This window comes from Protopterus annectens, chromosome 10.part0, assembly GCF_019279795.1.
Source record: "Protopterus annectens isolate FY-2018-M chromosome 10.part0, PAN1.0, whole genome shotgun sequence".
NCBI lineage: Eukaryota > Metazoa > Chordata > Ceratodontiformes > Protopteridae > Protopterus > Protopterus annectens.
The window spans coordinates 1,494,184,208-1,494,197,453 of NC_056744.1; the positions used below are offsets into that span (position 1 = coordinate 1,494,184,208).

Here is a 13,246-nt window from a genome sequence, read left to right on the forward strand (position 1 = left end):
TAAATTAGAATTGTGGTTTATTTATGCAGGTTTTATCTTCAAGATAATTTCAAAAGAGTATGAACTTTGAAAAGTAAAGTCGTATGCTGTTAAAACTCATGCCAGTTCTGTATTATATTTCAAAACATTATTAATTCCCAGACCTTCAATTCAAGATTTAAAAAGTAATTAGAATGTCTTAAGAGATACGTAGAACATTGCAAAATTCATACAATTAAAATAACAGCAGTACTTATTTAACAGAATATACTCTCAAAAATAATTTGTCATCATGCATTTTATTTTTTTTTTGTGAAGGTTGTTACTCTTTAATATTCTCCCAAAACATTAAGATTTTCCGACAGTAAATAAGCTTAAATGTTTGTACTGTTTCATTCTCTGTGCTGAGTTTACAAACATACTTTTCATACAGTAGAAACATTTTATCTTCCATGTCAGTACACCAACAGTTTTCAGTCAGATCAGAACTATAATTTTAAGTAAATGAGCTTCAGGGGTTTCGCATTACTACCTCCGGCATTACTATAAGGGTTAAATAAAGGATAGAGTCTCTCAGTGAAGATGTCAGTGAAAGTGTAGAGATGGGACATGTTGTCAGCATTATAAAATGACACCTGTCCACCCTCATAGTCCAGATACATTCCAATCCTCTGGGGCTTTTCACTAAGTCCAAGATCCTTTGGTGTTGTATCACATACTTTATACACATTCTTACTAAGATGCAAAGTCCAGTATCCTTTCTCAGGGCTCATGGTGATGTATTTTTTCCTGTTGATGGACTCTTTGGCGACACCCACACACCATTCAGTCTTGTTCTTCACCTCTACCTCCCAGTAGTGCCTGCCTGACATGAATCCCTCTGATCCCAGAACACAGTACCAGCCATTAAACCTCTGAGGGTAGTCAGGGAGCTTCTGTTTTTCATTAACATATTCTATGCTGGTCAGGTCATCAGATATAATGAGATTAGGGTGTGCTGTGTCTGTGTCCAATAAAAGATTAGCGAGCCCTGTAAAAATAAAACTGTTTATGTCATATTCTTTTATCAACATAAAAAGAAAATACTTTACAATCAGCATAAATCTAGTAGTCAATACATAAGCGAAATGTAAAGTATATTACAATATAAGGGTTATACTTTTGCATATAGATTTATTACTTATAATTAACATTATGCATACATTTTGTAACTTGTTGGTTATAAATTAATAAAAACATATTTACAATATGTAACCTGTAATGACAGTAGATCAACACCATGTTAAGCTATTAAAATAGACTCCCTCTCCACATCAAGCAAAGTATGTCTTTACCCCTTTTTAAGCACAACCTGGATAACTGGATGGGAAACAGAAAATATACCCCTGGGATTCCACCCATGTCCCTGCTGGACAGGGGCATCAGGTGCTGATTTATCTAAACATGGGCTAAACTCTTGGCTAGGCTTATAAGGGCCTCAGGGCCAATAGCCTAGTAACCCCCAAAGATCCTAAGAAAATAAGCAGAAAATGCATTTCAGATAAACCGGCCAGACCAAGGTAAAAACTCATTTAATACCTCTCAACGTCTTAGCACAAGAAATCTGGACAAAGGAAAAAATAATGAGGAGACAAAGACCCAAAGTCAGGGTAGAATTTAAATATTACACTTACAAACTTGAAAAGTTGATAGAATTAAAAGTTTTGCATTCACATGCATTTTCTGAAGGACACAAAGTCTAAAGCTGAAATGTCTGTAATTATTTATTTAATTTGATCATCAATTTATTTACGAGAAAGCACAGATTTCATGATGAACAGACCAAAATTATGAGGTAAAAATATGGACATTCTGTGAAAATCTAGTCCATTCAGCTGGGAAGGTGTGCTTTCATAGACCATTTCAGTGTCATACAAAATGGTAGCACAATTGGCATTTGCAAAATTAGAAGATGAAATGAAATATGTGGCAGTAAAAACCTGGTAAATCACAAGCTAATAAAGGTCACCTTCTAAACATTTTCCTCTACATTAAATTTCCAGTAGTTAGAATGGACAGATACATCCCTTAATCATGTAGTAAAGATTTTTTTTATTTCATGCTTTGGGAGTCTAGCCATCCCTCATAACTACTTAAGGGTCTGTCTTTACTTTCAAAGTATCTTAGTTTTGCATGTAATTTAATTCATATTTATACTCCTGACATTGAAGTTGCAAATGGTTTTGAAAAACAGTGAGGTTTATCATATAAACTGCTGCTTTAGTTTTATTGTTTTAGTTTCATTGTTTAATCTATTTTTTTGTATGACCAAACCAACAAAATTATGTCAAGGTAGACAGCGGCTATAATTTGCTTACACTAGCCAGCCATTACGGATAATTAAGACCAACTTCCTCATTTAGAAGAGTAACTACATGCTTTATCCTTTCACTCGTGCATAATTTCATATGTCAATATTCACTGTAAGTTATTCTGCATACAAGTCAAAGTTGATTATTTGAGTTTTTAGAACATTAGCCTTTCCTGTTGCGGCAAGTAAAATAGAAATATTGTAGTCTATACACTAATTTAAGCAGTGAGACATTGTGGGAACTGTGTTTATTTATATTATGTTCGATTTTTTCAGATCCAAGAAAATTTTCAGGGGACCATCCTTATCAGCAAGGTTTAAAAAGGCTTAACTAGTCTACCTCCCAGTAACAACCTATGAAGAAAATAACTGCAAACATATACACATTTTGCATTACAAGCTGTATAACTTTGCAACAGTATATGGCCAAGAGGATGTTCTTCCATAGATCACTGCTGCAGTAGCCCTAACTGTATGGGATGTATCCTGCAAGGAATGGACATTTGTCTGGTGTACAAGGCTTCAGAATCCTAACTTGTGTCCCATATGTCATCCATTAGCACAATGGTACATACTGGTATAAAAGAGATGTAGAGCCATGAAAAAAAATCTCTAAAATGTATTGCCATTTACCATACTTGAGTAGAATTCTGATGAGCTTAGCCTCATGAGTTTGGTGACTGACTTCAGCTAGAAAAGTGGGCATGTCTGTCTGTAGGGCAAATGTTTACATAATGGACATGTTCTCTACAAGGACACCATTCTACTTGTGTTTTTATATAAATGGATAAACACAATAATAGTTTCTATCAGATTTGCCTTTTGCTTAATCCAAAAGCATAAGACAAAGGCTAAATTTTTAAAAAATATTTTAAAACAGCAAGCTCCTTAAACAGGTAATGTGCAACACCATAGTGACTGAATCTCTTTCTGCAGATTTCTTCTCTGAGGAGTAAGTAAAAGGTGTTGAAAGAGGCATCCAAGAAATTTTGGATTTTCTCCTATGTTCTGTTTTTTTAGGTCTGACATTTCCACTGAAGCACTTTTGCAATTCTCAGACCATCAGTCTGTTTTTATTGGTCCCTCTAGTGCATCCCTTCAGGAGGCCACTATGATTCCTGATTTAAAACCCTCCATTCAGATCATATGTCAGTATTTGGCAAAGAAGGAATAATTTAACATCATAATCTCTAAGGGTGAGGAAGGTTATTCACCAGGTATTGGTTAAGGAGGACTTCAGTGGATCTTTGATGGAGATCAGGCCTTTGGTCACTCCTAAGACTTTATGGTTAGAGTCTCTTAAACTGAGGATTAAAAAAGCAAAACATTTGCCACCTATTTCTGTCACATTTTACTCAGAAAACATTTAGGGTGACTGGTATAATTTTACCTAAGGCTTGATTAGGGCAATCCTGTCTCTTCAGCTTTTACTTCAAGTTTCTACACCAGTTAAAAGAACAATATCTCTCCCTTACTCAGATGTAGAAGGTCATTCTGAATCAGACAGTGAGTGCTTGGACTACCCCCACAAAATTATCCTCCTCTAAAACTTGTGGGCTTGAATCACCTCTACTTTTACCCCCACACACAAATTCCTTTGTGGGAATAACAATTTTAAAAATGAAAAAGAAGTTATGTCTTACCATAATGTTCCATCTGTATTGCTGAAATCCTCATTCAGTCATTACGCCTGGCTTATGGGTTCCGACCTCAGAACCGAGCCGGCCATCTTCCAAGCTAGCGACAGCCACAAACTCTCGAGCTAAATTCTTACCCACAATCCCCCACTCCCTGTTACCTCAGATTGAGTTTGCAAGTCAAAGGAAGTAGAGGCTACCTCTGGTCAAAGAACCTAATGGAACCGGATGATGAGATCCACTATAAGCCTCAGGACGGGGAAGGAGGGAGGGTCATAATGACTGAACGAGGATCAACAATACAGATGGAACATTATGGTAAGACATAACTTCTTTATCTGATATTGTTAATCGTCGTTCATTCCTTATGCCTGGGACAGAGTCCCCAGCTACCTTTATTCCTGGGAGGCTCTCATGGAAGGACATTCCTGAGCACCATTGAACAAAAGGACGCTCTTCCTCTGGAGGCCAAATCCAATTTGTAATGGCTGATGAAGGTATGGGGTTTATCCCAAGTTGCAGCTGCATAAATGTCAGGTAAAGAAGCTCTATGAAAGGTAGCAGAAGTTGTGACTGACCTAGTGGAAAGAGCCCTAACAGCTGTATTCAGAGAGATATCATTTGTTTTGTAAATAAATGTTACACAGTCTTTTAACCATTTAGCCAATGTGACCTTAGAAACAGCACATTCGAGTGTAGGACCAGAATAGGCCAGGTACAGCCTTTTCTGATTTGCGAGAAGCCTTAGTTCTGTCCAGATAGAAACAAATTTGCCCGTGAATGTCAAGGGTATGTAGACAATACTCTCCTCTGTTAGAATGATTGGGAAAGAAAACTGGCAATTCAATGGATTGGTTAATGAACATTTCAGAGATCACTTTTGGCAGGAAGGAAGGATTAGCTCTCAATGACATTATCTTTATGAAAGATTAAGTAAGGCTGTTTGATGCACAGAGCTTGAAGTTCAGAGATACGTCTGGCAAAAGTAATGGCGACCGAGAACAACGTTTTCAAAGAAAGAAACTTGAGGTCACATGAAAAAGCTGGTTCAAAAGAAGCCGTAGTCAACGCTTGCAGGACTAAAGACAGATCCCATGGCTGGCTAGGTTCTCTAAAAGGGGGTTTCAAATGATTTATGCCTTTTAGAAAAGTCTTGCATAATTTGTGTGACATAAGAGAAGAGTCATGGATGCTATTATGAAAATTAGATATCGTGGCCAAATTAACTCGAATGGTAGAAGCAGATAGGCCAGATTGGAATAAACTGGACAGGTACTCCAGTACTACCGGCAGTGGTGCTGAAAAAGGGTCCATCTGTTTTTCCTTCAGCTAAATGGTAAACATTTTTCACTTGCTGAGATAAGTAGTTCTGGTGGAAGACTTATGAGACGCAATAAGAATGTCACGTACTGGGGAAGAAAGATCAGGCAATCACTGGAAGTGGAGGAACCAAGCTGTGAGCTTCAGGCTGTTCAGGTTGGGGTGAATCAGGTTCTGTGGATGGGAGATCAAATTCAGAGTTGGATCAAGAATCCATGGTTTATCTAGCAGGTGAGGCCATAAAAAGGGGAACCAAATTTGCCGAGACCAATATGCTGCTATGAGGATTATCTTGCTCTACAACTGGCGGGCTTTCTTCAGGAACTCAGGAATGAGAGGGAGATGGGGAAAGTCATAAAAGAGACCCGAGGGCCAATCGTAGACTAGAGCATCCCTGGGTGACTGTCCCCGACAGGGAATCGGGGTGAAGTAATTACTGGATTTGTAGTTGGTTGGGATGCAAAAAGGTCACAGCAGGGGAAACCCCAGCGGTTGAAAATCTCCGCCACTATAAGAGGATTCAGAGACCACTTGTGTGGTTGCAGAATGCACCTGCTCAATCTGTCTGCTATCACGTTAGAACTCCTGGGAATGTGCATTGCTAAAAGAAAGTGGTTGGTAGCCATCACCCATTGCCATATCCTCATGGCCTCCTGGCAAAGTGGATAGGATTTGGTTCTGCCTTGTTTGTTGATGTACCAGACTACAGCCGTGTTGTCTGATTGTATTGCAATAGTCCCTGATGGAAGGAGGGGATGAAATGCTTGCAACGCTAGAAGCACCGCCCTCAGTTCTAGGACATTTATATACAGATGAGCCTCTAGGTCCAACTTGGACTGTCTTCCCTTGAAAAGCCCCCACCCCCACCCCATCAGGGAGGCATCCGTGGTCACTGTGGCTTTGGGCTGTTGGGGTGTGAAGGGGCAAAACTATTGTGACGGGTTCTGAGACATCCACCAAATCAAGTCTTGTTTGCATCTCTGAGTCACCCGAATCTGGGATGAGAGAGGAAATTGAAAATGGTACCACTTGGTGAGTAGTAACCATTGTAAAAGCCTCCTGTGGAACCTCATGAGGGGGACAATGGTGATGGAAGCTGCCATGGAACCCAACAACTGGAGAAGAGAATGTGCTGTCGACCTTTCCCTTGAGAGGATGGGTATAAGTTGTTGTTTTATCCTTAAGATTCTGTGCTCTGGAATCGATGCCATGCAGTTCTTTATATCCAACAGGACGCCAATGAATTCTATGGATTGGGATGGGGATAGGTTAGATTTTTGCCAGTTTTAGTTATACCTAACCTTTCTGCAGTGTGAAGAGAGTATGCCAAGGCTTTTTCCAATAGATGTCTGGTGGGGGCGGTGATGAACCAGTCATCTAGGTATGGAAACACCTGGAATCCTTGCAGTCGCAGGTGAGCTGTGACAACTGCCATGCACTTGGTGAACACTCTGGGGGCTGTAGAGAGTCCAAAGGGCAGTACTCGGAATTGGTAATGACTGGCTCCTGCATGGAAGCGAAGGAGTCTTCTCAATGGTCTGTCCACCTTTACGTGGTAGTACGCATTTTGGCAAGATCTATAGAGCACATCCAATCACCTGCCTCCAAGAGTGAGAGGATAGACTGTATTGTGACCATCCAGAATTTCTGTACTTCTACGAATTTGTTTAGCACACTGAGATCCAACACTGGTCTCCAGTCCCCAGTCTTTTTTGGCACTAAAAATAATCTTGAGTAGAATCCGGATCCTATCTGGTCTGGTGGGACTATTTGGATGACTCTTTCTTAGCAGCTTTGAAATCTTTATACGTTCATAGGTTGGTACTAGGCTATCAGCCCTAGGGCCTATACAAGCCTAGCCATAACAATTCCCTGGCTATTTCTTCCCACATTATTTACTTTCCTGGACCCCTGTCTAGCAGGGCGACTGACGTGATCCCTGGGGTGAATTTCCTTTCTCCCATCCAATCGTCAAGGTTCCTCTTGAAGAGGTCCAAAGAGGCACTCTGCTTGACATGTATGGGCAATCTATTCCAGAGTCTGGGGAGTCTCTGGGTCAGGAACCTATCCCTGCAGCATGTTTTGTTTATTGTGATGACAAGGTTTAGATCCCTGCAGCATGTAGCTCTGAGGGATTTGGATTTCTTTAAGTGTAGCATGTCCAACAGCTCTGGGTTTCACATGGCCTTGTATGTTAAGCAGAGATCGCCTCTGAGTAGACGATATGCGACAGAGTATAGCTGGAGTTTTTTAAGGCGGTCAGCGTAGGGAATCTGCTTTAGGCCTGTGATTCTTTTAGTGAGGTATTTCTGAGGCCTTTCCAGTTGTTGCAGATGTCTTGAGAGGTACATACCAAATGGGGCGTTGTATTCTATAATGGGTCTAATGAGGGATGAGTACAGTGAGACAATGACCTCCTTTTTTCTGGATGAAAAGCCCTTCGTGATGAGGTGTGCCACATAGAAGGATTTCCTGACTGTTGTGGCGATGTGGTTATCGAAGGTGAGACCACTGTCCACCTGTGTCCCTAAGTCTCTTATCACACTTTCTGTGTTTAGTGTACTGCCACCTATATGGTAATTCATGGATACATGTTTTTTCCCAAAGGGGATAACAATACATTTCTTGGCATTGAGCTTGAGCCCATGGCTCTGGCACCAAGCATCTGTTTCTGTAAGGCCCTTTTATAGAGTATCCACATCATTTGGGGATTCAATAATGGCTGCCAGTTTGCAGTCATCTGCAAACTTTGTTAGCCAGAGTCCCTTAGTGTTGACCTGTACTTCAGAGAAGTAGATGCCAAACAAGAGCGGCCCTAGGACTGAACCCTGAGGTACTCCACTTGTCACTTGTCTGGAGCTGGATTTGGAGTCGGCTACTTTTACAGTGTGGGTTCTATCAGTAAGCCATTTAGCAACCCATTGGGTGACATAGGGATTAATGCCCAACTTAGTAAGTTTATCTACGATTCCAGAGTGGGGGATGGTGTCAAAGGCCTTGGCAAGGTCTAGATAGGCTGTGTGGACCACCTTACCCTTGTCCATGGCTCTGGAGACTGATTCAAAGAAGTCAATCAAGTTCAGGAGACAGGATCGGCCCTTCACAAACCCAAACTGGGTGGGGTCCAGTGTTTGAAGGTTGCCAATGTCTTTGTTTATAAGTTCCATGATAATACGCTCCATGGCCTTGCAGATAAGGCTTGTCAGACTGATGGGACGGTAGTTTCCGGGATCCAAGGTGGATCCCCCCTTGTGGATTGGGATAACTGTAGCTCTGCGCCACTCAGTGGGCACGAAACCTGAGGTGAGGCTATAATTAAACATGACACTTAGGTGAGGTGCCAGTTCATATTGTAGTTCATGTAGTACACAGCCCGGGATGTCATCTGGTCCCATGGATGTTGTATTCTTGGCTTTAGAGAGTGCGTTTTGTACCTGTGTGGCCGTTATTACTGGAATTTGGCAATCTTCCGGTATTGAGATGGGCCATTTAGGGGTGAGAGGGGTGAAGTTGGCACTGAATCGATCTGCCAGGATATTGGCAATATCCTTCAGATCAGTATATTTAATGCCATTCTGTTTTAGCTCAGAGCAGATCTGAGCATTGCCATTTAGATTCTTGACATAGTTATAGAATGCTTTGTGGTTGTCTTTGGAATCTTTGGCAATTTTATTTTCGTAACTAGCTTTGGAGGATTTTATGAGGCATCTCAGTTTCTTACTGAGGCTAGTAAGGGAGTTTTTTGCATCCTGGGATTTTCCTCTTTTCTGCAAAAGTTTCTTCCTTTTGTTGTAAAGTTTGATTATGGTAGGGGACCACCAGATTGGCTTCCTTTTTTTGGATGAGAGCATTTTGGTTCTATTTGGGATGGCACGATTCATGCAGGAGTGTATGTGCTCGTACAGTGCCTTGGTGTCGGATACAGCAGTTGAACTTTCAGTTCCCGTCTGCATGGGTGTCATGAAGTTTGTCACTTCTGACTTGAGTAGCATGAAGTTGGCTTTGGAGAAGTTTTTTATGGTGGTTTCTTTACTGGGGGGTGGGGGTGGGATGTGGATGTTAAGGGTGATTAGCTTATGGTCAGACCTGACTAACGAGGGGGTGACCATAGGTATGGAGCATTGATTTCCCATGTTGGTAATGACCAGGTCTAGGATATTGGAGCCCCTGGTGGGACTATGGATTAGTTGATCCAGGGCGTTGAAATTTATGAATTCCAAGAACCATTGCACAAAGGTGTTGGGATATGAGTAGTTTTCCCAGTTAATGGCAGGATAGTTAAAAACACCCAGTATTAGGGTGTTTGGTTCTATCTTAATATTTTCCAGTATGTTTAGAAAGGTGTAGTGAGAATCTTGGGGTATGGTGGGGGATCTGTAGCAAGCTACAATTTGGATTGCAGTCTTACCTAGTGTTAGTTGCACTTGGAGAATTTCGGACACATTGTGTTGACCAACTAGCCTGGCGGTGTGAATATCCTTGGTGAATACTGACACTCCTCCACCTTTAGTGTTTTGGTCCTGGTTTGCTGGCTGAAAAGTGTGGTAAGAGTTGTAGCCTGGTATTGCAGGGGTGCTCTCTGGAGCCTTCAACCAGGTCTCAGTTACTGCACAGATATCAATGTTTTCCATTTTTAGGAGTGCCTTGAGAGAGTGTATTTTGAGGTTTAGACTTCTAGCATTGAGTAGCATTACCTTCAGATTTTGAATGCTTGTACCTGTTACAGTGGTGGTTTTGTCCTTTGAAGTTTTCCTAAAAAAGGCACTATAGGGGTGGCAAGAGCCTTAGCCAGTAACCTGAATCCCAGGGGCGACAGGTGCAGACCATCTCTGGCAAAGCATCATGGTCTGTCAATCATGTCATCCCACGCAGACAGATACTGGATCCCCTTTGAATGACACCATAAGCTTAGCCAATTGTTGACGTCAATCATTTTATCCTTATATTGTGGTATCATTCTGGGCGAAGGCAGGATGCTACTCAGGGCTAGGGTCATACCTGCCTGGGCCACATGATCCGAGAGCTCTTCCATGTCTCTTTTCATGTAGTCCAGGGAGGTACGTCTCAAGTCATTCACTCCAACATGGACAATGACAGAGTCATATTTGTACTTGTTGTGGAGTGACTTGAGTGCATGCGTTATGTGGCGGATCCTGGCACCCGACAGGTAGCTGACTGTAATTTTCTCCTTATTCAACCTGGTGAGAGGGACATCAGTGTGCCGGACTATAGAGTCACCTATGACTAAAGTGTTAGGTACATTGTCTTGCCTTAGGGGCTGTTGCTGGGTGGCACACTGGTGTTGTGAACTATGTGACACATTGGTTGTGATTGGCATCTCTAATGCTGCTTCCACTCTTTGATTGGGTGGAATGTCGGGTAAGCTCCTTAGTGGGGTGGGACAAAGATCAAAGGGAATATGATAACCTCTGGTTATCTCTCATACCCAATAATCTGTGGTAATGGTTAGCCAGGCAGAAGGGTACAAAGAGAAACGACCCCCAACCGCTTCCAGAGGAAAGCAGTTGGGCCAGTCTTCAGGAGCGCGGGTAGGACTGGCTAGAGAAAGAATCTCTGGAACCCTGGTTACACGGACCTCCTCTGCCCCAAAAGGGGCATCTTCCATATGAGTTTCCCCCTCTGCCTCTAGGGGAAAACTCGGCTTGTGTGTCACGGAAAGAACCCGGAGACTTTTTGTGCCACATCTTCACACTCTTCTGGTTTCTGAAGAAAGCCTGTTGAGGAGAAGAATAGCAGACACCCACGGTAGAAAGGGTCTTACCATCCTGTACACACCTAGCCAGTGTGTCTTTAACCTTGGGTCCAAATAATGAAGAGGCTTCAATGGGAGAGTTCAGAAAGGAAGCCTTGAAAGGTTCCGCAAAATCAGACAAGCGCATCCAGGCATGCCATCTCATGACTTTGCTTGCACCCTCTGCTCTAGCTTCTCCTTCTGATGCACGAGAAATCAGGAACATGGAGGAGTTAGAAATCGATTCAAGGGGGGCTAACTCTGAGGCCAATTTGTCCTGGACCTCATCAGACACAGCTCCGGCCAAGGTTTCAGGGAGCTCAGAAATTAAGTCTCTTTGAAGCCTGGTAAAATGTACCATATAATTCAGGGACCTGACTGCAAAGGTTGCTGATGCAAAGGTATGCTTCCCTAATCTGTCCAGCGCCCAGGACTCTGTTGGGTGGGTGGACAGTCTGGCTTTCTTCCACCAGATCCTTCTTTGTTGCGGCCGCCACCACCAAGGCATCTACAGGAAGACCTTTGGACCAGTGAGGCTCACTATCTGGAGGGGACAGGATTTTATCTGGCCTGCAGGAAATAGCATCAATGGCATCAGGAGCCTTCCATGCACACTGCACGTTGAGCCAGACAAGGTCGTCAGCAGGTGGAGTAACCCAAGAGGTAGGGGCTTGGGCACGAAAGTCCTGCAGGAACACAGACTCTTCAGAGGTCAGGTTAGAGGGCTGCCAATCACCTCTCTGCTTAAGTATATTGAGGATATCTCCAAAGGATACCTCAGAGGGTGACCGAGGGGAACCTTCCCCATCAAAGTCTGTGTCTTCCGTGAGGGACTTTTCTGGGGAGTCCACATGCTTCCTCTTACATGAACTCTTGCAATGAAGAACCACAAAAAAGAAGCAATGACCAATAAAAACAAAAATCCAAGGCAATGAACCCAGCAAGAATTGCAATGAACTTCCTCAGGGGGAGAATCTGGGGAAGACAGTGCAAAAGGGGCCTCGAGTGGGAGTGTGTCCTGAAGCCCTTGTACCCGGTGTCCACCAGGGGTGTCTTGTGTAAATTGCAGTCCAGAGGAGAATGGGGGCACTGATAGCATAGGATCGCCAACAGATGCAAGAGCCTTCTCCATAAGTTGGAAGGCTGGTCCACCCAAGGAGGTCACACCAGCTCAAGCAAATCAGCCCGCCGACTCAGAGTCCCTGGATGGCTGTGAAAAATAGGAGTATGTACATCACAGCTAGCATCCAAAGCAGTGACTGGAGTGACAAGTCTCTCCTGCCACAAAGGCAACTGCAACTCCTTAGTGAGGTCCATGAAAGGAGCCAAAGTGAGGGAAGACTGTGCTACAGCAGGGGGCTTCAAAGGCAATGAAGGAAGAGAATAAGTAGGAGTCCTTGGAGATGGGTGTTCACCTCTAAATGAAAAGTAGTTCCTGGAGGGTTGGATACCTCTGGCCAAAAGCAATTGATCCACAAGGTGCACCACATCATGTTCCAAGAGGCTTCTAGTGGATCTCATAGACATAGCTGAAGGGGAGTCAGGTCTATCCAAGGATGCAGGAAACTTGGTGTCCACAAAGGGGTCTTTGGACAGTGCTAAAATAGGCATCTGCACCAAAAACAATGGAGCCATTAAGGCTTTCACTACTGGTGTCTGCACCGAGGAGATCATCGGTGCCGAAGGTAATGTCTGCACCGATGAGGTCGGTGCCAAAGTGATAGTTGGCACTATGGTAGGTGCCGAAAGAGTCTGTGTGGAAAACAAGATGGTTGGTACCGATAGAATAGTGGGTGCCATGAAGATTGTTGGAGTCAAAGCAGGACTGGGCATCGGAACAGTCATCAATGCCAGAAAGGTCTGCATCAAGGAAAACGTTGGTGCCTGTAAGGAAGTCTGAACCAAGGGGCCCCTCGATTCTCATGAGGTATAGGGCACAAAACTCGGTGCCGAAGTAAAAGGTGGTGCTGAAGGCTTCGGTACTGAAGATCTAGGCACTGAAAGCCTTGGAGGCAAGGAAGTCAAATTCAAACTAGAAAGTTTGGCCTTCTTAGGTCTCAGTTCCTGGTTGTCCCCAGCAGGAGATAACGGGAGAGACTTGGCCTTCTTGTGTTCATCTCCTTTCTTATGGGAACTAGGAAGGGTTGAAGCCTCAGACCCAGAAATACCTCTGAAAAGGAAGATTTAAGTAGTCTCTTTAAAATCAGT

The 13,246-nt window shown here is 43.1% G+C and overlaps 1 protein-coding gene across 1 annotated transcript in view; it reads right to left on the bottom strand.

Annotated features, from left to right (window-relative positions):
- Positions 1-259: 259 nt before the first annotated feature.
- Positions 260-13,246, bottom strand: part of LOC122813676 (zinc-binding protein A33-like) — a 214,383-nt gene continuing 201,396 nt past the window's right edge. Inside the window, exon 6 of the mRNA XM_044086121.1 lies at positions 260-1,009. Within this exon, the coding sequence (XP_043942056.1) occupies positions 468-1,009 (542 nt within the window). The 3' untranslated portion in view covers positions 260-467. The remainder of the gene's footprint in view (positions 1,010-13,246) is intronic.